Source organism: Anomaloglossus baeobatrachus, chromosome 1 (genome assembly GCF_048569485.1).
Source record: "Anomaloglossus baeobatrachus isolate aAnoBae1 chromosome 1, aAnoBae1.hap1, whole genome shotgun sequence".
Taxonomy (NCBI): Eukaryota; Metazoa; Chordata; class Amphibia; order Anura; family Aromobatidae; genus Anomaloglossus; species Anomaloglossus baeobatrachus.
In genome coordinates, this window is record NC_134353.1 from 905,371,357 (window position 1) to 905,396,032 (window position 24,676).

The following is a 24,676-nucleotide window of genomic DNA, read 5'->3' on the forward strand; positions in this document are numbered from 1 at the left end:
AGCGGTTGGATTAAATCATTCAACTGTCCAAGGGTACGGATTCTTCCTTACCCCAGCTATCAAACAAGACCCATCAGGAGAAGGGACAGTCGAGGTTTCGGTCCTTCCCAGGCTCGGGCACGTCCCAATTGCCCTCGTCCAACAGGACTCAAAAGGCTCAGAGGGGCGCAGGTTCCTGGCGGGCTCAATCACGCCCGAAGAAGGCAGCCGGAGGAACCGCTACCAAGGCGGTTTCCTCATGACTTTCAGCCCTCTCTCTCCGCGTCCGCGGTCGGTGGCAGACTCCCCCGCTTTAGCGACATTTAACTGCCACAGGTCAATGGCCGGTGGGTGAGAGACAGTTTGTCGCAAAAACTTCCTCACCGGCCGAGCCGAGGCTCTTCTGCAGGCAGTAGGAGTCGTAATCCCGGTTCCTCCTCAGGAACAAGAGACACTTTTTACTCCGATCTGGTCGGGGTGACAAAATAGGACGACTCCTTCCGTTCCGTTCTGGACCTTAAACTGCTCAACAAGCACGTGAAAACCAGGCGGTTCCGGATGGAATCCCTCCGCTCCGTCATTGCCTCAATGTCTCAAGGAGATTTCCTAGCATCAATAGACATCAGGATGCTTATCTCCACGTGCCGATTGCTCCAGAGCACCGGCGTTTGCTACGATTCGTTATTGAAGACGAGCATCTTCGGTTCGTAGCCCTACCCTTCGGTCTGGCGACAGCCCCACGGGTTTTCACCAAGTTCATGGCAGCAGTGGGACCACTCCCGCACTCTTAGGGTCACCCTGTGATCCCTTACTTAGACCTCTACTTGTCAAGGCACTCTTTTAAGAGGCATGCCAACACAGCCTGAACATGGCGCTGGAGACTTCCCAGAGTTTCGGGTGGGTCCTCAACTTTTCAAAGTTAAACCCAATCGCTGGCATATCTTAGCTTGGGGTTTCACACTTTCTCAGCGATGGTGAAGCTTCCACTGGACAAACAGCGGTCACTACAGACGGGGGTGCAGTCTCTCCTTCAAGGAGACACCTCATCCAGAGGCAGTCCCTTTCACGCAGTTTCATCTGCGTCCACTTCAATAGAACATTCTTCGCTAATGGGAGGGGAAGTCGATGTCCCTACACAGGAACGTCCCCCTTTCTCAGACGATCAAGGACTCTCTTCAGAGGAGTCCACTCTTCAGATCAATTGTCTGGAGCTCTGGGCAGTGTATATTGCCCTGCAAGACTTCCTGCAGTGGCTGGAAGGCAAACAGATCCGAATTCAGTCGGACAATCCACAGCGGTGGCATACATCAACCACCAAGGCGGACTACGCAGTCGGCGAGCCTCCCAGGAAGTCCGCCGGATTCGGCTAGGGGTGGAAGACAGAGCATACACCATATCCGCAGTTCACATCCCGGGCGTAGAAAACTGGGAAGCAGACTTCCTCAGTCACCAGGGCGTGGACGCAGGAGAATGGTCTCTGCACCCGGACGGTTTTCACGAATCGGCACAACAGCAAGGTCCCGGTTTTCATGACGATCAAAGAGCTCTGGCGACAGGCATCTCACGGTCGGTCAACCGTGGGCACTACCAGACCGGCCAGACTTACTGTCCCAAGGGCCGTTTTTCCATCTGAATTCTACGGCCCTGAACCTACTGTGTGGCCATTGCGTCCTAGATCCTAGTGTCCTCAGGATTATCCCAAGGGGTCGTTGCCGCCATGAGACAGGCTATGAAGCCCACGTCTGCTAAGATCTACCACGGAAGTGGAAGATTTTCTTTTACTGGTGCTCTGTACAAGGAGTGTCCCCCTGGCCATTGGCATTGCCTACTTTTCTTTCCTTCCTGCAATCTGGGTTGGAAAAGGGCTTGTCGCTCGGCTCCCTTAAAGGGCAAGTCTCGGCGCTATTGGTGTTTTTTCAGAAGCGTCTAGCACGACGTCCGCAGGTACGCACGTTCCTGCAGGGGGTTTGTCATATCGTCCCCCCGTACGAACGGCCGTTAGATCCATGGGATCTGAACAGGGTACTAGTTGCTCTCCAGAAGCCGCCTTTCGAGTCTCTGACGGATGTTTCACTCTCTCGACTATCACAGAAAGTGGCCTTTCTGGTAGCGATCACGTCTCTTCGGAGAGTGTCTGAGCTAGCAGCGCTGTCATCCAAGGCTCCCTTCCTGGTGGTCCACCAGGACAAGGTAGTGCTGCGCCCCATTCAGGAGTTTCTCCCTAAGGTAGTATCCTCGTTTCATATTAATCAGGATATCTCCTTACCTTCCTTTTGTCCTCATCCGGTTCACCGGTATGAAAAGGATTTACATTTGTTAGATCTGGTGAGAGCACTCAGAACCTACATTTCCCGCACGGCGCCCCTGCGCCGCTCTGATGCACTCTTTGTCCTTGTCGCTGGTAAGCGCAAGGGGTCGCAGGCTTCTAAGGCCACCCTGGCTCGATGGATCAAAGAACCAATTCTTGAGGCCTACCGTTCTGCTGGGCTTCCGGTTCCATCAGGGCTGAAGGCCCATTCTACCAGAGCCGTGGGTGCGTCCTGGGCATTGCGTCACCAGGCTACGGCTCAACAGGTGTGCCAGGCAGCTACCTGGTCGAGTCTGCACACTTTCACCAAACATTATCAGGTGCATACCTATGCTTCGGCGGACGCCAGCCTAGGTAGAAGAGTCCTGCAGGCGGCAGTTGCCTCCCCGTAGGGGAGGGCTGTCTTTGCAGCTCTAACATGAGGTATTTCTTTACCCACCCAGGGACAGCTTTTGGACGTCCCAATCGTCTGGGTCTCCCAATGGAGCGCTGAAGAAGAAGGGAATTTTGTTACTTACCGTAAATTCCTTTTCTTCTAGCTCCTATTGGGAGACCCAGCACCCGCCCTGTTGTCCTTCGGGATTTTTGGATGTTTTTCGGGTACACATGTTGTTCATGTTGAATGGTTTTCAGTTCTCCGAGGTTACTTCGGAGTGAATTTGTTTAAACCAGTTATTGGCTTTCCTCCTTCTTGCTTTTGCACTAAAACTGGAGAGCCAGTGATCCCACTGGGGGTGTATAGCCAGAAGGGGAGGGGCCTTACACTTTTTAGTGTAATTGCTTTGTGTGGCCTCCGGAGGCAGTGCTATACACCCAATCGTCTGGGTCTCCCAATAGGAGCTAGAAGAAAAGGAATTTACGGTAAGTAACAAAATTCCCTTCATTGCCTAAAAATAGTAAAACATTTCTTGATGTTATGAATTATGGGATAGTATTGCATTATACAATTTAATGCACGTATGTAGATGTATTTTTAGATATATGTAAAAAAAAATTTATATTTCTTATACATTGTTATATTTAGTTTACATAGATATTTATTTATGCTATTTATGTATTAATCACTAGATATCGATAACACTAATTCCAATACGTTTATGTTGTTGGTTTGATACTAATCATATGTGCTTTTTCTCCTCTTAGGTATTGTTTTTTGTCACTGCTCACGCTTTTTGCACTTTTTTATCACATTGTGGTTTCCACTGGGTGTTTTCTCTCCTATTTCTCCCTTGTCTTACATAGATCATAAAATAAAATAATAATTTTTATACATTTTTTTATACATTTATGCATATTTAGATTATGATGAAGGGAATTTTGTTACTTACCGTAAATTCCTTTTCTTCTAGCTCCTATTGGGAGACCCAGACGATTACGATTGGGTGTATAGCACTGCCTCCGGAGGCCACACAAAGCAATTACACTAAAAAGTGTAAGGCCCCTCCCCTTCTGGCTATACACCCCCAGTGGGATCACTGGCTCACCAGTTTTAGTGCAAAAGCAAGAAGGAGGAAAGCCAATAACTGGTTTAAACAAATTCACTCCGAAGTAACGTCGGAGAACTGAAAACCGTTCAACATGAACAACATGTGTACCCGAAAAACAACCAAAAATCCCGAAGGACAACAGGGCGGGTGCTGGGTCTCCCAATAGGAGCTAGAAGAAAAGGAATTTACGGTAAGTAACAAAATTCCCTTCTTCGGCGCTCCATTGGGAGACCCAGACGATTGGGACGTCCAAAAGCTGTCCCTGGGTGGGTAAAAAATACCTCATGTTAGAGCTGCAAGACAGCCCTCCCCTATAGGGAGGCAACTGCCGCCTGCAGGACTCTTCTACCTAGGCTGGCGTCCGCCGAAGCATAGGTATGCACCTGATAATGTTTGGTGAAAGTGTGCAGACTCGACCAGGTAGCTGCCTGGCACACCTGTTGAGCCGTAGCCTGGTGTCGCAATGCCCAGGACGCACCCACGGCTCTGGTAGAATGGGCCTTCAGCCCTGATGGAACCGGAAGCCCAGCAGAACGGTAGGCTTCAAGAATTGGTTCTTTGATCCATCGAGCCAGGGTGGCCTTAGAAGCCTGCGACCCTTTGCGCTTACCAGCGACAAGGACAAAGAGTGCATCCGAACGGCGCAAGGGCGCCGTGCGGGAAATGTAGATTCTGAGTGCTCTCACCAGATCCAACAAATGTAAATCCTTCTCATACCGATGAACTGCATGAGGACAAAACGAAGGCAAAGAGATATCCTGATTAAGATGAAAAGAGGATACCACCTTCGGGAGAAACTCCTGAATGGGGCGCAGCACTACCTTGTCCTGGTGGAAGACCAGGAAGGGAGCCTTGGATGATAGCGCTGCCAGCTCAGACACTCTCCGAAGAGATGTGATCGCAACCAGAAAATCCACTTTCTGTGATAGTCTAGAAAGTGAAACCTCCCTCAGAGGCTCGAAGGGCGGCTTCTGGAGGGCAACTAGTACCCTGTTCAGATCCCATGGATCCAACGGCCGCTTGTACGGGGGTACGATATGGCAAACCCCCTGTAGGAACGTGCGCACCTTAGGAAGGCGTGCCAAACGCCTCTGAAAAAAGACGGATAGCGCCGAGACCTGACCTTTAAGGGAGCCGAGCGACAAACCTTTTTCTAACCCAGATTGCAGGAAAGAAAGAAAGGTAGGCAATGCAAATGGCCAGGGGGACACTCCCTGAGCAGAGCACCAGGATAAGAATATCCTCCACGTTCTGTGGTAGATCCTAGCGGACGTGGGCTTCCTAGCCTGTCTCATGGTGGCAACGACCCCTTGGGATAATCCTGAAGACGCTAGGATCCAGGACTCAATGGCCACACAGTCAGGTTCAGGGCCGCAGAATTCCGATGGAAAAACGGCCCTTGGGACAGTAAGTCTGGTCGGTCTGGTAGTGCCCACGGTTGGCCGACCGTGAGCTGCCACAGATCCGGATACCACGCCCTCCTCGGCCAGTCTGGGGCGACGAGTATGACGCGGCTGCAATCGGATCTGATCTTGCGTAGCACTCTGGGCAAGAGTGCCAGAGGTGGAAACACATAAGGGAGCCGGAACTGCGACCAATCTTGCACTAGGGCGTCTGCCGCCAGCGCTCTTTGATCGCGAGACCGTGCCATGAAGGTTGGGACCTTGTTGTTGTGCCGGGACGCCATGAGGTCGACGTCCGGCCTTCCCCATCGGCGACAGATTTCCTGAAACACGTCTGGGTGAAGGGACCATTCCCCTGCGTCCATGCCCTGGCGACTGAGGAAGTCTGCTTCCCAGTTTTCTACGCCGGGGATGTGAACTGCGGATATGGTGGAGGCCGTGGCTTCCACCCACATCAGAATCCGCCGGACTTCCTGGAAGGCTTGCCGACTGCGTGTCCCCCCTTGGTGGTTGATGTATGCCACCGCTGTGGAGTTGTCCGACTGAATTCGGATCTGCCTTCCTTCCAGCCACTGCTGGAAGGCTAGTAGGGCAAGATACACTGCTCTGATTTCCAGAACATTGATCTGAAGGGTGGACTCCTGCTGAGTCCACGTACCCTGAGCCCTGTGGTGGAGAAAAACTGCTCCCCACCCTGACAGACTCGCGTCTGTCGTGACCACCGCCCAAGACGGTGGTAGGAAGGATCTTCCCTGTGATAATGAGGTGGGAAGAAGCCACCACTGCAGAGAGTCCTTGGCCGTCTGGGAAAGGGAGACTTTCCTGTCCAGGGATTTTGACTTCCCGTCCCATTGAAGTGGGCGCAGATGAAACTGCGCAAACGGAACCACCTCCATTGCCGCCACCATCTTCCCGAGGAAGTGCATGAGGCGTCTTAAGGAGTGCGACTGACTTTGAAGGAGAGCCTGCACCCCAGTCTGTAGAGACCGCTGCTTGTCCAGCGGAAGCTTCACTATCGCTGAGAGAGTATGAAACTCCATGCCAAGATACGTTAGTGATTGGGTCGGTGACAGATTTGACTTTGAGAAGTTGATGATCCACCCGAACGTCTGGAGAGTCTCCAGTGCAACAGTCAAGCTGAGTTGGCATGCCTCTTGAGAGGGTGCCTTGACCAGAAGATCGTCCAAGTAAGGGATCACAGAGTGTCCCTGAGAGTGCAAGACTGCTACCACTGCCGCCATGATCTTGGTGAACACCCGTGGGGCTGTCGCCAGACCAAATGGCAGAGCTACGAACTGAAGATGGTCGTCTCCTATCACGAAGCGTAGAAAGCGTTGGTGCTCTGTAGCAATCGGCACGTGGAGATAAGCATCCTTGATGTCTATTGATGCTAGGAAATCTCCTTGAGACATTGAGGCAATGACTGAGCGGAGGGATTCCATCCGGAACCGCCTGGCGTTCACATGCTTGTTGAGCAGTTTTAGGTCCAGAACAGGACGGAATGAGCCGTCCTTTTTTGGCACCACAAAGAGATTGGAGTAAAAACCTTGACCTCGTTCCTGAAGAGGAAAAGGGACCACCACTCCTTCTGCTCTTAGAGAATTCACCGCCTGCAGAAGGGCATCTGCTCGGTCGGGATGTGGGGAAGTTCTGAAGAACCGAGGCGGAGGACGAGAACTGAACTCTATCCTGTACCCGTGAGACAAAATGTCTGTTACCCACCGGTCTTTGACCTGTGGCAGCCAAATGTCGCAAAAGCGGGAGAGCCTGCCACCGACCGAGGATGCGGAGGGAGGCGGCCGAAAGTCATGAGGCAGCCGCCTTGGAAGCGGTACCTCCGGTTGCTTTCTTGGGGCGTGAGTGAGCCCGCCAGGAATCAGAGCTCCTTTGCTCTTTCTGAGTCCCTTTGGACGAGGAGAATTGGGGCTTGCCCGAGCCTCGAAAGGACCGAAACTTTGACTGCCACTTCCTCTATGGAGGTTTGCTTGATCTGGGCTGGGGTAAGGAGGAGTCCTTACCTTTGGACTGTTTAATGATTTCCGCCAATTGCTCACCAAACAGTCTGTCTCCAGATAATGGCAAGCTGGTTAAACATTTTTTAGAAGCAGAATCTGCTTTCCATTCCTTTAACCACAAGGCTCTGCGCAAAACTACAGAGTTGGCGGATGCCATTGAGGTACGGCTCGTAGAGTCCAGTACCGCATTGATAGCGTAGGTCGCAAACGCAGACATTTGCGTAGTTAGGGACGCCACTTGCGGCACTGCTGGACGTATGAGAGAGTCCACCTGTGCCAGACCAGCTGAAATAGCTTGGAGCGCCCACACGGCCGCGAATGCTGGAGCAAACGACGCGCCAATAGCTTCATAGACAGATTTCAACCAAAGGTCCATCTGTCTGTCATTGGCATCTTTAAGCGAAGCCCCATCCTCCACTGCAACTATGGATCTAGCTGCAAGCCTGGATATTGGAGGGTCCACTTTTGGACACTGGGTCCAGCGTTTGACCACGTCAGGGGGAAAAGGATAACGTGTATCCTTAAGGCGTTTAGAAAAACGCTTGTCCGGATAAGTATTGTGTTTCTGGATGGATTCTCTGAAGTCAGAGTGGTCCAGAAAAGTACTCAATTTACGCTTGGGATACAGGAAATGGAATTTCTCCTGCTGTGCAGCTGCCTCCTCTGCAGAAGGGGCTGGGGGAGAAATATCCAACAGCCTATTGATGGCCGCTATAAGGTCATTTACCATGGCGTCACCATCTGGCGTATCCAAATTGAGTGCGGCGTCAGGACAAGACTCCTGATCACCCACCTCTGAGCCATCATATAGAGACCCTTCTCGCTGAGACCCTGATCCGCGTGATGACGTGGGGGGTCTCTCCCAGCGAGCTCGCTTAGGCGGACTGGGACTGTCATCGGAGTCAGAGCCCTCAGCCTGTGATGCCTGGGACCCCCTTGAATTACGGATTAATTCCAGCTGAGGGGGGCCGGGGAACATAGACACAGCGGTGTCCATGGTCTGAGCAACTGGCCTGGACTGCAAGGTCTCCAGGATTTTTGTCATAGTCACAGACATTTTATCAGCAAAGACTGCAAATTCTGTCCCCGTCACCGGGGTAGGGTTCACAGGCGTCTCTGCCTGGGCTACCACCACAATAGGCTCTGGCTGACGAAGTGCCACTGGGACTGAACATTGCACACAATGAGAGTCGTTGGAGCCTGCTGGTAGATTAGCCCCACATGCTGTACAAGCAGTGTATACAGCCCGTGCCTTGGCACCCTTGCGTTTTGCGGATGACATGCTGTTGTCTCCTCAAAGCAATATAGGGTGTACAGTCAAGAAGCGACCTTACAGTGCAGTACACAAATATAACACTGTGGCACTAGTGGGGCCGCACGTATGTGCTGCTTACCGCCCGCTTAGCGCGGGTGTGTGGTCGCCAGAAACCCCTAGCCTGGGTCCCTCAGAGCCTGCGTCCGTTCTCCAGCCAGACTGCATGTGTATAATGGCTGCCGGCGTCCTGGGGAGCTGCAAGCCTGGGGGCGGGCCTAGGGCGTGCACAGAGAAGAAGGGAATTTTGTTACTTACCGTAAATTCCTTTTCTTCTAGCTCTTATTGGGAGACCCAGACGATTGGGGTATAGCTACTGCCCTCTGGAGGCCACACAAAGCACTACATTAAAAGTGCAAGGCCCCTCCCCCTCTGGCTATACCCCCCCCGTGGTATCACGGGTTCTCCAGTTTTAGTGCCAAAGCAAGAAGGAGGAAGCCAATAACTGGTTTAAACAAATTAACTCCGAATAACATCGGAGAACTGAAAAACCGTTCAACATGAACAACATGTGCACCCGCAAACAACAAAAAAACATCCCGAAGGACAACAGGGCGGGTGCTGGGTCTCCCAATAAGAGCTAGAAGAAAAGGAATTTACGGTAAGTAACAAAATTCCCTTCTTCAGCGCTCTATTGGGAGACCCAGACGATTGGGACGTCCAAAAGCTGTCCCTGGGTGGGTAAAGAAATACCTCATGTTAGAGCTGCAAAACAGCCCTCCCCTACGGGGGTGTCACTGCCGCCTGCAGGACTCTTCTACCTAAGCTGGCATCCGCCGAAGCATAGGTATGCACCTGATAATGCTTGGTGAAAGTGTGCAGACTGGACCAGGTAGCTGCCTGGCACACCTGTTGAGCCGAAGCCTGGTGACGTAATGCCCAGGACGCACCCACGGCTCTGGTTGAGTGGGCTTTTAGCCCTGAAGGAACCGGAAGCCCCGCAGAACGGTAGGCCTCTAGAATTGGTTCTTTGATCCATCGAGCCAGGGTGGCTTTAGAAGCCTGCAACCCCTTGCGCGGACCAGCGACAAGGACAAAAAGTGCATCGGCACGGCGCATGGGCGCCGTGCGGGAAATGTAGATTCTGAGTGCTCTCACCAGATCTAGCAAACGTAAGTCCTTTTCATACCGGTGAACCGGATGAGGACAAAACGAAGGCAAGGATATATCCTGATTAAGATGAAAAGAGGATACGACTTTAGGGAGAAACTCCGGAATAGGGCGCAGCACTACCTTGTCCTGGTGGAACACCAGGAAGGGAGCCTTGGATGACAGAGCTGCCAGCTCAGACACTCGCCGAAGCGATGTGATCGCAACAAGAAACGCCACTTTCTGTGACAGCCGAGAAAAGGAAACTTCCTTCAGTGGCTCGAAGGGCGGCTTCTGGAGAGCAACTAGTACCCCGTTCAGATCCCATGGATCTAACGGCCGCTTGTACGGGGGCACAATATGACAGACCCCCTGCAGGAACGTGCGCACCTTAGAAAGACGTGCTAGACGCTTCTGAAAAAACACGGATAGTGCCGAAACTTGCCCTTTAAGGGAGCTGAGCGACAAGCCCTTTTCTAACCCCGATTGCAGGAAGGAAAGAAACTTGGGCAATGCAAATGGCCAGGGAGACACTCCCTGAGCAGAGCACCAGGATAAGAAAATCTTCCACGTTCTGTGGTAGATCTTAGCCGAATTCGACTTTCTAGCTTGTCTCATTGTGGCAACGACTCCTTGAGATAATCCTGCAGATGCTAGGATCCAGGACTCAATGGCCACACAGTCAGGTTCAGGGCCGCAGAATTCTGATGGAAAAACGGCCCTTGGGACAGTAAGTCTGGTCGGTCTGGCAGTGACCACGGTCGACCGATCGTGAGATGCCACAGATCCGGATACCACGACCTCCTCGGCCAGTCTGGAGCGACGAGTATGATGCGGCTGCACTCGGATCTGATCTTGCGTAGCACTCTGGGCAAGAGCGCCAGAGGCGGAAACACGTATGGGAGCTGAAACTGCGACCAATCTTGAACCAAGGCGTCTGCCGCCAGAGCTCTTTGATCGCGCGACCTCGCCATGAATGCCGGGACCTTGTTGTTGTGCCGGGATGCCATTAGGTCGACGTCCGGCACTCCCCAGCGGCGACAGATTTCCTGAAACACGTCCGGGTGAAGAGACCATTCCCCTGCGTCCATGCCCTGGCGACTGAGGAAGTCTGCTTCCCAGTTTTCTACGCCTGGGATGTGAACCGCGGATATGGTGGATGCTCTGTCCTCCACCCACATTAGAATGCGCCGGACTTCTTGGAAGGCTTGCCGACTGCGCGTCCCTCCTTGGTGGTTGATGTATGCCACCGCTGTGGAGTTGTCCGATTGGATTCGGATCTGCTTTCCTTCCAGCCACTGTTGGAAGGCCAGTAGAGCAAGATACACTGCTCTGATCTCCAGAACATTGATCTGAAGGGTGGACTCCTGCGGAGTCCACGTCCCCTGAGCCCTGTGGTGGAGAAATACTGCTCCCCACCCTGACAGACTCGCATCTGTCGTGACTACTGCCCAGGATGGGGGCAGGAAGGATCTTCCCTGTGACAATGAGGTGGGAAGGAGCCACCATTGTAGGGAGTCCTTGGCCGTCTGGGAAAGCGAGACTTTCCTGTCCAGGGACGTTGACTTCCCGTCCCATTGGCGGAGAATGTCCCATTGAAGTGGGCGCAGATGAAACTGCGCAAAGGGAACTGCTTCCATGGCTGCCACCATCTTCCCTAGGAAATGCATGAGGCGCCGCAAGGGATGCAACTGGCCCTGCAGAAGAGATTGCACCCCTGTCTGTAGTGACCGCTGCTTGTTCAGCGGAAGCTTCACTATCGCTGCTAGAGTATGAAACTCCATGCCAAGATACGTTAGTGATTGAGTCGGTGATAGGATCGACTTTGGAAAGTTGATGATCCATCCGAAAGACTGTAGGGTCTCCAGCGTAGCATTCAGGCTGTGCTGACATGCCTCTTGAGAGGGAGCTTTGACCAATAAATCGTCTAGGTAAGGGATCACCGAGTGTCCCTGAGAGTGCAAGACTGCTACCACCGCCGCCATGACCTTGGTGAAGACCCGTGGGGCTGTTGCCAGACCAAATGGCAGAGCTACGAACTGAAAATGGTCGTCTCCTATCACAAAACGTAGAAAACGTTGATGTTCTGTAGCAATTGGCACGTGGAGATAAGCATCTTTGATGTCTATTGAGGCAAGGAAGTCTCCTCTGGACATTGAGGCAATGACAGAACGCAGGGTTTCCATCCGGAACTTCCTGGCGTGCACATGTTTGTTGAGCCGTTTTAGGTCCAGAACAGGACGGAACGAGCCGTCCTTTTTTGGAACCACAAAGAGATTGGAGTAAAACCCTTGCCCTTGTTCCTGAGGAGGGACTGGGATCACCACTCCTTCCGCTCTTAGGGAGCCCACCGCCTGCAGCAGAGCATCTGCTCGGTCTGGATGTGGGGAGGTTCTGAAGAACCGAGCTGGAGGACGAGAATTGAACTCGATTCTGTACCCGCGAGACAAAATGTCCGTCACCCACCGGTCTTTGACCTGTGACATCCAAATGCCGGAAAAGCGGGAGAGCCTGCCCCCGACCGGCGATGCGGAGGGAGGGGGCTGGAAGTCATGAGGTAGCCGCTTTGGAAGCGGTACCTCCATTTGCTTTCTTGGGGCGCGTGTGAGCCCGCCACGAATCTGAGTTTCTTTGCGTCCTCTGAGTCCCTTTGGACGAGGTAAATGGTGTCTTGCCCGAACCTCGAAAGGACTGAAACCTCTGCTGCCACTTTTTCTGCTGAGGTTTGGTTGTTCTGGGTTGTGGTAAAGAGGAGTCTTTACCCTTAGACTGCTTAATGATATCAGCCAATGGCTCGCCAAACAGTCTATCTCTAGATAAAGGCAAACTGGTTAAACATTTTTTGGAACCAGCATCTGCTTTCCAGTCCTTTAACCACAAGGCTCTGCGCAAAACTACCGAATTGGCGGACGCCATTGAGGTGCGACTGGTAGATTCTAGGACCGCATTGATAGCGTAAGACGCAAACGCCGACATCTGCGTGGTAAGGTGCGCCACTTGCGGCACTGCTGGATGTATGATAGCATCCACTTTTGCTAAGCCAGCTGAAATAGCCTGGAGTGCCCATACGGCTGCGAATGCCGGAGCAAACGACGCGCCGATAGCTTCATAGACAGATTTTAACCAAAGGTCCATCTGTCTGTCATTGGCATCTTTAAGTGAAGCGCCATCCTCCACTGCAACTATGGACCTAGCTGCGAGTTTGGAAATCGGGGGGTCTACCTTTGGACACTGTGTCCAGCGCTTGACCACCTCAGGGGGGAAAGGGAAACGCGTATCTTTAGATCGTTTAGAGAAACGCCTTTCTGGGTGAGCGTCGTGCTTCTGGATTGATTCTCTGAAGTCAGCGTGATCCAACAAAGCACTCAATTTACGCTTGGGATAAAGGAAACGAAACTTCTCCTGCTCCGCAGCCGCCTCTTCTGCTGAAGGGGCTGGGGGAGAAATATCCAACAGCCTATTGATGGCTGAGATAAGGTCGTTTACCATGGCATCCCCATCAGGGGTATCCAGGTTGAGAGGGGTTCCAGGAATGGATTCCTGATCACTCTCATCAGACACATCACAGGGAGACTGATTGCGCTGAGACCCTGAGCAGTGTGATGACGTCGAGGGTCTTTCCCAGCGAGCTCGCTTAGGGTGGCTGGGGCTATCATCTGACTCATAATCCTCGGCCTGTGAAGCCGGGGACTCCCCTGTGGGCTGGATTAATTCCAAGTGAGGGGGACCTGAGGACAGAGGCCTCGCCGTGCCCAAAGACTGAGCCCCATGCATAGATTGCAAGGTTTCAAGTATTTTTGCCATAGAGACAGACATATTATCAGCAAAAACTGCAAAGTCTGTCCCTGTCACCGGGGCAGGACTTACAGGCGTCTCAGCCTGGGTCACTCTCCCTCCTGACTCCGGCTGGCGAAGCAGCACCGGGTCGGAGCATTGCACACAATGGGGGTCATCGGAGCCTGCTGGTAGATTAGCCCCACATGCAGCACACGCAGTATACACAGCCCTAGCCTTGGCAGCCTTGCGTTTTGAGGATGGCATGTTGTTGCTTCCACAGAGAGATCTGGGAGATGCAGCCAGAAGCGACCTTACAGTGCAAGAATACAATATCTCTATATCCTACACAGTACAACAATACACCGTGAGGCACTAGAGGGACCAGCACAGAAAAATCGCTTACCGCCCGCTTAAAAAGCGGGTGTGTGGTCGCCAGATAGCCCCTAGTCCAGGTCTCCCAGAGCCTTGCGTCCTTCCTCCAGCCAGACTGCATGTAATGGCTGCCGGCGTCCTGAGAGAGAAGGGGGGCGGGCCCTGGGCGTTCCTGGCTAAGAGCGGGAAGCCTGCTTCCCTCTGTGCCTAGTGTGAGGGCTGGAGCATGTAAATCAGGCTCCAGCCCTCGTCGCTGCTAGCGAACAGCGTCTCTCCCCTACCCTGAATGACAGGGTGGGGGCGGGAACGAATCGGAGCTGCCGGCGTCCTAGGCCCAAAAAGCCGGGGACTCAATTTATAACCGCCGCCGCCGTAAAAGCGCGGACGGCGGATCCCCGGCGCACCACAAGTCACAGCAGCGCCGCCCGGTCCAGAGGGGGTCGGCGCTGCGTTCCCATACACAAACAATCCCCCAGTAATCTGTAGGGACACTAGCTCCAACGTTGCGGTCCCCGGCGCACTACAACACCCAGCCAGCCCGGAGTGTGTCTGTGCCTGCCGGGGACACAGAGTACCTGTATGATGCAGGGCCTGTCCCTGATCGTACTCCTGCTCCGTCTCCATCAGGTTCTAATGGGTCTGTGGATGGAGCCCGGCGTCAGAGCTGAGAGGCCGGCAGGATCCCACTTCCACAGAGCCCTACCAGGGGATGTGGAAGGAAAACAGCATGTCAGGCTCCAGCCCTGTACCAGCAATAGGTACCTCAACCTTACAACACCATCCAGGGGTGAGAAGGGAGCATGCTGGGGACACTATATGTGTCCTCTTTTCTTCCATCCGAAATAGTCAGCAGCTACTGCTGACTAAAATCTGTGGAGCTATGCATGGAATGTCTGACCTCCTTCGCACACAAAGCTAAAACTGGAGAACCCGTGATACCACGGGGGGGGTATAGCCAGAGGGGGAGGGGCCTTGCACTTTTAATGTAGTGCTTTGTGTGGCCTCCAGAGGGCAGTAGCTATACCCCAATCGTCTGGGTCTCCCAATAGAGCGCTGAAGAAAAAGCGCGAAGCCTGTGTCCTACTGTGCTCAGTGAGAGGGCTGGAGCATGTAAATCGTGCTCCAGCCCTCGGCGCTGCCGATTGAACAACGTCTCTCCCCTACCCTGATTGACAGGGTGGGGGGCGTTAACGAAGCGGAGCTAGGCCGCAGAAAACCGGGGACTAAAGTTAGAAGCGCCGCCGCCGTAAAAGCGCGGTCGGCGCGTCCCCGGCGCACTACAAGTCGCAGCTGCGCCGCCGCTCCAGGGGCGGTCGGCGCGGCGATCCACACACAAAGTCCCCCAGTAATCTGCGGGGACTATAAGCCCAGCGCACAGCGCTACAGTCCCCGGCGCACTAGCACACCCAGCAAGCCTGGGGTGTGCGTGGCCTGCCATACGGGGACACAGAGTACCTGAAAGTTGCAGGGCCTTGTCCCTGAACGGCACTCCCGCTCCACATCCAGCAGGTTCTATGGGTCTGTGGATGGAGCCCGGCCTCAGGGCTTGGTGGCCGGTAAGATCCCACTTCCTCAGAGCCCCTCAGGGGGATGGGGAAGGAAAACAGCATGTGGGCTCCAGCCTCCGTACCCGCAATGGGTACCTCAACCTTACAAACCACAAGTGGGGTAAGAAGGGAGCATGCTGGGGGCCCCATATGGGCCCTCTTTTCTTCCATCCGATATAGTCAGCAGCTACTGCTGACTAAACAGTGGAGCTATGCGTGGATGTCTGACCTCCTTCGCACAAAGCAGAAAACTGGTGAGCCAGTGATCCCACTGGGGGTGTATAGCCAGAAGGGGAGGGGCCTTACACTTTTTAGTGTAATTGCTTTGTGTGGCCTCCGGAGGCAGTGCTATACACCCAATCGTAATCGTCTGGGTCTCCCAATGGAGCGCCGAAGAAATTATATGTTTCACACTATCACTATTAGTAATATGTCCCGTTATCCGTCCGAAAAAATTTTTCGGACGGTTGCCGCTGGCATGTTTTTTCAATTTTTTATATATTTTTTTATTATTAATATTACGTTTTTTCACATGTGACTGGTTTTTGGATTTTATAAATATTAAGGATAGTATTTGTATGGATGGAGGTATATATATATATATATACTATCGATAATTTAGGGGTCTATTATTATTTATATACTATTTATTATATATCTATATGGATGGTGATTTATTTATTTATATATCATGCACATCATGTAATGTAATGGTATGATCTTTTATGGTGTTTATTTAGATTTAGGCGTTGTATACAGCATTTCTTTACATGGGGATTAATTATGTGTATCTGGCCCCAAATTCAGGATATATCTGTGATAATTACTCTCTGACTCTATTATTAAATGTTCCTCTGTGTGATGTATAGTACAGCAATTGCCAGGACGGAGGGTGGGGTATCTTTCGGATGTATCCTGTGTTTCTATGGTGATTCGGCTTGTTTTGCTGACGTATCCGGAAATGACGTTACGCAATTGTTTTCCGTAAGACATGCATCTATGTTTGTTTATATATCACTATGGAGACCGGGACGTACTTCGGATATTACGTCAGTACCCTGAAATCCCTTGTTAGATGTATACATATGTTACCATAGATACTTGAAAACGCGGGTGACGTATTTCCGGATGTGACCTCTGTCTCTACGGCGATTTGACTCGTTTGGCTAAATATACCCGGAAATGACGTTACGGAATCGCCCATGGAGGATAAGTGTTTGTTTACATATCACTATGGAAACCGGGGCGTGTTCCGGATATTACATCAGGACCCTACACACCGGACTCATGTTTACGAGGATTTCCCTACCTATAAAGAGGGCAACATATCTACTGCTGATCACTCCTGGACGAAGCACCTTGGGGGTGCGAAACGCGCGTCAGTGTGTTGGTGGGAGGCTGCGGCACTATTACTTCTCCGGACTCGTTGGTAAATGCCCTTCATACGTTTTGATGTTAATGCTGCTTCTGGTTGCAGTCCCGTAGTATATATACATATATATTTATAACTACTATAACTACTCAAAGGGGCTGTAGCCAGTTAGATTGCTCTTACTTTAATATGCATTACCTATTCTTTGATAATCCGGTATTCAATAACAAGTGCCCTATGTCTCCCATTATATCATCCGTCCTTCTGGGCTGATCCATTGTTTGTTCATATTTTTGGTTATTTAATGTAATAAAAATTATATGCTTTTACTACTTGGCTTGCACATATCTTTTTGGTGTTATATCAGTGCTGTAGGAGAAAAACTGACTGGTCTCTGTGCGATACACACGGTCCATGAGGAATCACTGTTGTGTGCGCAGACCCATTGATTTTAATGGGTCTGCACATGTCTGTGATTCCGATACGTATAAAAACGGCGACATACATACCAGAATCACTGACGTGTGAAGGGGGCTTAGATTGATCAAACTTCTTTAAATGTAATGAGCACTGGGTTCACCCTTGGATGATGGCGGCATGTGCATTTGTAAGTCCTATGCTACTAGATTGTTAAAGGAGCGCAGTGACTGCCTGCTGAGAGTCAAACATTTATCATCACCCTGGTTGGTGAATCATGGTAAGATCAGTTCTGGTCTGGCCTTGACCATAAAAGTTCTGTGCATGACATCTGAAAAGAAAGTCTGGCTATGGAAGGACTCACCAAATGATTCATTGACAGGGAGGTAAGCCTTCACAACAAACATGGGTGTTCCAGCCACCTGAGCCTCCTCAAAGACGTGTCCTCGTTTCCTGTTCAGTACGCCATAGATGCCACCAACTACCTGCTCTGGACACTGTGCAAATATAAAGTGGCAGATGTGAAATACTGGTCGACAACTGTATAAAATATATCTGCTGGAGAAATAAAATGCTTGACTATCTGCGACGCACCTGAATCTCCACCAGGTAGATGGGCTCCATTAGCCGGGGTTGGGCCGTCAGGGCAGCAGCATACAGCACCCTCCTAGCAGTGGGGATGATCTGGCCACCACCGCGATGAATTGCGTCGGCATGCAGCGTAACATCATGGATGTCAAACCTGGCCCCTCTCATGTTCTCTTCACACAGAACTCCCTGCATAGATTTAAAACACATATGTAATTTTAGTGATTAGATTTATCAGAAAAATGTAAAGTTTTACTACACTGGACATATGCCACGGTTAAAACATCCCGCTGGGGTGGAGAAGTCAGGAGAACGTTAGACCTGGGATAGTCATCATGGCAAGTGGTCACAAGTGACTGACGTCAGACTATTGGGCACGTACCTCCTTGGTGGCCCACTGAAATCCAGCCACAACGCTGTCCTTGATCTCATTGAGGTACTGGACACCTTTTGTGACGTCAACTAAGATGTTGGGTCCGTTTCCATCGGGACCAAAACACCAGATCTTTCTGGCCTCCGCCACATCCCACTCATACTTTTCTGCCAGGTAACGGGCGCGCTGCTTCAACTCCTGCCTGGAGCTGACGTCTCCCTTGTCAATGTCTTCAGCCAGGCCGTCGGGGAAAGGTCGGGCCTTCATGTACAGACGGTTGTGCTTGTTGGGGGATTTGGACAAGCAGAGTTGGTCGGATTCCTCTCCAACAGTCTCCCTGTATGACACCACGGGGTCCGATTTCTGAAATATAAAATGTCAATGACTACTATTTTCCTCTTCTCTTCACCCATAAGAACAGATACACTCACTCTCTGGAGGAGCAGGCAGATTCTTCCATTGATTTTAATAATTTTGTAATACTCAATTTCTCCATAGATGGCGCTACAGAGATATTTAACAATGACTTTTGCCACAATCATATCAGATTACTGGAGGGTCTTAACAGTAGGAGACCCTGAAATTGGCAAGAGACCATTCTACTAAAGAACTGCTAAAGCGGAGAACTCTTTTTAAAGGGTATATTGCAAAAGCGCTTGTTTTTACAAGCAGTATCCGACAATATCCATCTGCGTAGTTGGGAATAATAATATAATACAACATATAGTCTATTAATTCCATAGTGCTTTACTTACATCAGCAACACTGTCCCCATTGGGGCTCACAATCCAAGGTTCCCTTTGGAGTGTGTGGGAAACTGAAGAACACAGAGGAAACCCACGCAAACATTGGGAGAATATACAATCTCCTTGCAGATGTTGTCCTTGGTGAGATTTGAACCCAGGACCCCAGGGCTGCAAGACTGCACTGCTAACCACTGAGCCAATGGGGTCAATAGCCAAACTCCTATAGGCTGACATTGGCATGCACATCTTGAAAACAAGATTCAGTCCAGACTTTCCAACTGTCTGTAGCAATGACCGTATCTTACCTTGATGGGGATACATGCATGATCTTCTTCAAGGTCTTTAAGGCAGATCTCTAGATGTAGCTCCCCGGCTCCTGCAATGATGTGTTCTCCAGATTCTTCAATGATACACTAACAAAGAGGAAAGAAAATAATTGCACTTACTTGGCCAAATATTCTGCAAAACAGAGAGAACACATCTGGGAACTGACATTTCCATGCGTCTTGATGTTTCTCCACTTACCTGAACCATAGGATCAGACTTGGCCAGACGTTTCAAGCCTTCCACCAGTTTCGGTAGGTCTGCAGGATTTTTTGCCTCCACAGCGACACGGACCACAGGACTAACGCTGAATTTCATCACCCTCATGTTGTGGGCATGCTCAAAGGTGGTGATCGTTCCAGTCTTCACTAAGAACTGGTCAACTCCAACCAGACCGACTATGTTGCCACAAGGAACATCCTCAATGGGCTCCACATAACGCCCCATCATAAGGATGGTCCTGCAAGGTGAGACAGGAGAGGAACCAAGAGCTTAGAATGCTTCCGCACCTAATGCAGTAATTGTGACGAGGCAGAAGAGCGTTTACCTCTGAATAGGCTTCAGGTAGAGATCTTCCTTCTTTCCCGGGGTGTAGTTGGGGCCCATAATGCGCACTTTCTGACCGGTTGATACAATTCCAGAAAAGACACGACCAAAGGCGTAGAATCGCCCCTTATCAGATGTGGGCACCATCTTTGAGATGTACATCACCAGGGGGCCCTTGGGGTCACAGTTTTTCACACCTATACAGATAAAAGAAAAATAAAAATTAGAAAAGAGAATTTTGTTTACTTACCGTAAATTCTTTTTCTTATAGTTCCGTATTGGGAGACCCAGACATTGGGTGTATAGCTTCTGCCTCCGGAGGACACACAAAGTACTACACTAAAAAGTGTAGCTCATCCCTCTGAGCTTATACACCCCCTGGATAACCAGATCTAGCCAGTTTAGTGCAAAAGCTGAAGGAGAACAGCCACCCACAAGTAAAGACAGAGCAAGAACCGGAACAACCGGAGCCTCTGTCTAAGACAACAGCCGGTGATAACACGCGGAACAAGAAACTGCCAACAGGCAACAGAGAGGGTGCTGGGTCTCCCAATACGGAACTATAACAAAAAGAATTTACGGTAAGTAAACAAAATTCTCTTTTTCTTTATCGTTCCTATGGGAGACCCAGACCATGGGACGTCTCAAAGCAGTCCATGGGTGGGAATAAACAGAAAACTGAGAAGTAGGCGGAGCCTAACTTCACAAATGGGCGACAGCCACCTGAAGGATGCGTCTGCCCAAGCTCGCATCTGCAGAAGCATGCACTTGGTAGTGCTTTGAAAAGGTATGCAGGCTAGTCCAAGTGGCAGCCTGACAGACCTGCTGAGCCGTAGCCTGGTGCCTGAAAGCCCAAGAGGCACCGACAGCTCTGGTCGAGTGTGCCTTGATCCCCGGCGGGGGAGGCACCTGAGTACACTGGTAGGCATCGGAAATGGCCGAACTAATCCAACGAGCTAAGGTCGGCTTAGAAGCCGAGAGACCCTTACGCCGACCTGTGGGTAGCACAAAAAGAGAGGTGCACCGCCTAAGAAAAGCGGTGCGAGACACATAGAACCGGAGCGCCCGCACCAGATCCAGAGTATGCAACGCTTTTTCAAAGCGATGAACAGGAGCCGGACAAAAAGAAGGCAGGGAAATGTCCTGGTTAAGGTGGAAACAAGAAACCACCTTAGGGAGAAAGTCCGGAGTCGGACGGAGAACCACCTTGTCTTGATGAAAAACCAAAAAAGGTGACTCCGAAGAGAGCGCAGCCAAATCAGAGACTCTCCTGAGGGAAGTTATGGCCACTAGAAAGACCACTTTCTGTGAAAGACGAGACAAAGAAACCTCCCTAAGAGGCTCAAAGGGGGGTTTCTGCAAGGCTGTGAGGACCAGATTGAGGTCCCAGGGATCCAAGGGCCGCCGGTAAGGCGGAATGATGTGAGACGCGCCCTGCATGAAGGTGCGCACCTGAGCCAGCCGGGCGATACGCCGCTGGAACAACACTGACAGAGCCGAGACCTGTCCCTTGAGGGAAGGGAGGGATAGTCCTAGCTGCAGACCGGACTGTAGAAAGGACAGAAGGGTCGGCAAGGAAAAAGGCCAAGGAGCATGGCCGGAAGAGCGACACCAGGACAGGAAAATTCTCCAGGTCCTGTGATAGATTTTGGCCGAGGAAGACTTCCGAGCCCGAGTCATAGTCGAGATTACTTCAGGAGGAATACCAGAAGCCGTCAAGATCCAGGACTCAAGAGCCACACCGTCAATCTGAGAGCCGCAGAATTCTGGCGGAAAAACGGACCTTGTGAGAGAAGGTCTGGACGGTCCGGAAGATGCCACGGCACCGCTACGGACAGATGGAGCAGGTCTGGGTACCAAGCTCGCCTGGGCCAGTCCGGAGCAATGAGGATGACCCGACGGCCCTCCATTCTGATCTTGCGCAGAACTCTGGGCAAGAGAGCTAGAGGGGGAAACACGTAGGACAGACGAAACTGGGACCAATCTTGAACCAGAGCGTCCGCTGCAAAGGCCTGAGGATCGTGGGAATGAGCCACGTAAACCGGAACCTTGTTGTTGTGCCGGGATGCCATTAGATCCACTTCCGGAGTGCCCCACTTGCGGCAGATTGACTGAAACACTGCCAGATGCAGGGACCACTCGCCACTGTCCACGGTTTGACGGCTGAGATAATCTGCCTCCCAGTTTTCCACGCCTGGGATGTGGACTGCGGATATGGTGGACTTGGAGTCCTCCGTCCATTGAAGGATGCGTTGAACCTCCAACATTGCCAGGCGGCTGCGTGTCCCGCCTTGGTGATTGATGTAGGCAACCGCTGTCGCGTTGTCTGACTGGACTCGAATGTGCTTGCCCGCCAAAAGGTGGTGAAAGGCTAGGAGAGCTAGAAGCACAGCTCTGGTTTCCAGCACATTGATTGAGAGGGCTGATTCGGACGGAGTCCAAGTGCCCTGTGCTCGGTGGTGGAGACATACCGCTCCCCAGCCGGATAGACTGGCATCCGTGGTGAGGATCACCCAGGACGGGGCCAGGAAGGAGCGTCCCTGAGACAGAGAGAGGGGCCGAAGCCACCACTGAAGTGAGCCCCTGGTCTGTGGCGACAGAGCCACTAGCCTGTGCAAGGAGGAAGGCCGCTTGTCCCAACAGCGGAGAATGTCCAGCTGCAGAGGACGCAGATGGAACTGGGCAAAGGGAACAGCCTCCATTGACGCCACCATCTGACCCAGCACCTGCCTTAGGTGCCTGATGGAATGACGGCGGGGCCTCAGCAGAGAGCGCACCACCAGATGGAGGGACTGCTGTTTGACTAAGGGCAGCTTCACAAGTGCCGGCAGAGTCTCGAACTGCATCCCTAGGTACGTGAGCCTCTGGGTCGGAGTCAGAGTGGATTTGGGCAGATTGACAAGCCACCCGAATTGGACAAGCGTGGCGAGAGTGAGCGAGACACTCCGCTGACAGTCTGCGCTGGATGAAGCCTTGACTAGAAGGTCGTCCAGGTAAGGAATCACTGCCAACCCCTGGAGGTGCAGAACCGCAACCACTGCTGTCATGACCTTGGTGAATACTCGAGGGGCCGTGGCTAACCCGAAGGGGAGAGCCACGAATTGGAAATGTTCCTCTCCGATCCGATTGCAAAACGTAGCCAACGCTGGTGTGAAACTGCAATTGGCACATGCAGATAGGCATCTCTGATGTCGATGGATGCCAGGAAATCTCCTTGGGTCATTGAGGCAATGACTGATCGCAGAGACTCCATGCGAAAATGCCGCACCTGAACATGCTTGTTGAGAAGCTTGAGATCCAGGATGGGCCGGAAGGAACCGTCCTTTTTGGGGACTAGAAAGATTTGAGTAGAAACCTCTGAACCGTTCCCGGGCGGGAACCGGAACAATTACTCCGTTGGCCTGCAAGGGTGCCACGGCCTGAGAGAAGGCGGCGGCTTTGGAGCAGGGGGGAGTTGACAGAAAAAATCTGTTTGGCGGGCTGGAAGAGAATTCTATCCTGTAGCCGTGGGAGATGATATCCCGCACCCACTGATCGGAGACGTGTTGAAACCACACGTCGCCAAAGTGGGAGAGCCTGCCACCGACTAAGGATGTTGCTGGCGCGGCCAGATAGTCAAGAGGAGGCTGCCTTAGTGGCAGCAGCTCCTGCGGTCTTTTGTGGACGCGCCTTTGTGCGCCAGTTGTGTTTTTGGTCCTTGGCTGAGTTAGTGGCCGAGGCCGAGGGCTTTTGGTTTGTGGCATGGAAGTACTCTTCCCGCCAGTAGCTTCCTTAATTTCATCCAGTTGTTCACCGAACAGCCTGGACCCAGCAAAAGGGAGCCCAGCAAGGTACTTCTTTGAAGAAGCATCTGCCTTCCACTCTCGAAGCCACAAGATCCTGCGGATAGCGAGGGAATTAGCCGAAGCCACCGCAGTGCGGTGAGAAGCCTCCAGCATGGCAGACATGGCATAGGATGAAAAAGCTGAAGCTTGGAAGTCAAGGCAACCATTTCGGGCATAGATTCCCTGGTGAGGGAATGCATCTCCTCTAGGGAAGCAGAGATGGCTTTGAGAGCCCACACTGCTGCAAAAGATGGGGAGAACGAGGCCCCTGCCGCCTCATATACAGATTTGGCCAGAAGGTCAACCTGGCGGTCAGTGGAATCCTTAAGAGAGGTGCCATCAGCCACTGATACAACGGTCAGGGCTGAGAGTCTAGACACCGGAGGGTCTACCTTTGGTGAATGAGCCCACTCCTTGACCACCTCAGGTGGAAAGGGAAAACGGTCATCAGAACCACGCTTTGGGAAGCGTTTGTCAGGACAGGCACTAGGCTTGGTCACAGTGGCCTGAAAACTGGAGTGGTTAAAGAACACACTCCTTGTCCTTTTAGGCAAGGTAAACTGGTGCTTTTCTGCCAGAGAGGGTTGCTCCTCTGATACTGGCGGATTGAGATCCAGTACAGAATTAATGGACGCAATCAAAATCACTAACATCTGAGTCACTTTCAGACAGATCAATGGGGCACATGGAGGTAGCTTACGAGCCCCCCGTAAAGGCATCCTCCTCGTCCTGCGAGTAAGCTCTTGAATCAGAGCCGCGGGACGAGGAAGGAGAGGGGACCCTGCGTCTCCTTTTAGGAGGACGGGGTCTGGGACCAGATGAAGAATCCTCTGTGAGCTCCGCTGAAAGAGCTCTAGCAGCAGAGGCGCCCTGAGAAGGGGGCTGATGCATGTTCAGCAAAGTTCGGGACAGCTGTCCCATGGAGTCGGCAAAAGACTGGGAGATTGACCTAGTGAAGGATTCTACCCAAGCCGGGGGTACAGCCACCGGAGCCGGAGCAGCCGGAGGGACCACTGTGGGTGCGATTCCAGGCTGAGGCATTGAGCAGGCATCACAATGTGGATATGTGCTCGGTTCAGGCAGCACGAGCTTACATGCAGTGCATATTGAGTACAGCCTTGCAGCCTTGCTCCTCGTGTGAGACATGCTGCTGAAGTGGGGGCTCTGAGCCAGAATGACCCCCAGAGAGTATATAAG

General features: G+C 51.9%; 1 protein-coding gene across 2 annotated transcripts in view; it reads right to left on the reverse strand.

Moving 5' to 3' along the window:
- Window positions 1-24,676, reverse strand: part of LOC142256002 (elongation factor 2-like) — an 86,851-nt gene that overhangs the window by 22,767 nt on the left and 39,408 nt on the right. For both annotated transcript variants that reach the window (XM_075327482.1, XM_075327490.1), the window contains exons 9-14: window positions 19,657-19,852; window positions 19,311-19,569; window positions 19,091-19,198; window positions 18,049-18,402; window positions 17,673-17,855; window positions 17,443-17,575 (exon numbers count right to left, since the gene is read on the reverse strand). In XM_075327482.1, the coding sequence (XP_075183597.1) occupies window positions 17,443-17,575; window positions 17,673-17,855; window positions 18,049-18,402; window positions 19,091-19,198; window positions 19,311-19,569; window positions 19,657-19,852 (1,233 nt within the window). The remainder of the gene's footprint in view (window positions 1-17,442; window positions 17,576-17,672; window positions 17,856-18,048; window positions 18,403-19,090; window positions 19,199-19,310; window positions 19,570-19,656; window positions 19,853-24,676) is intronic.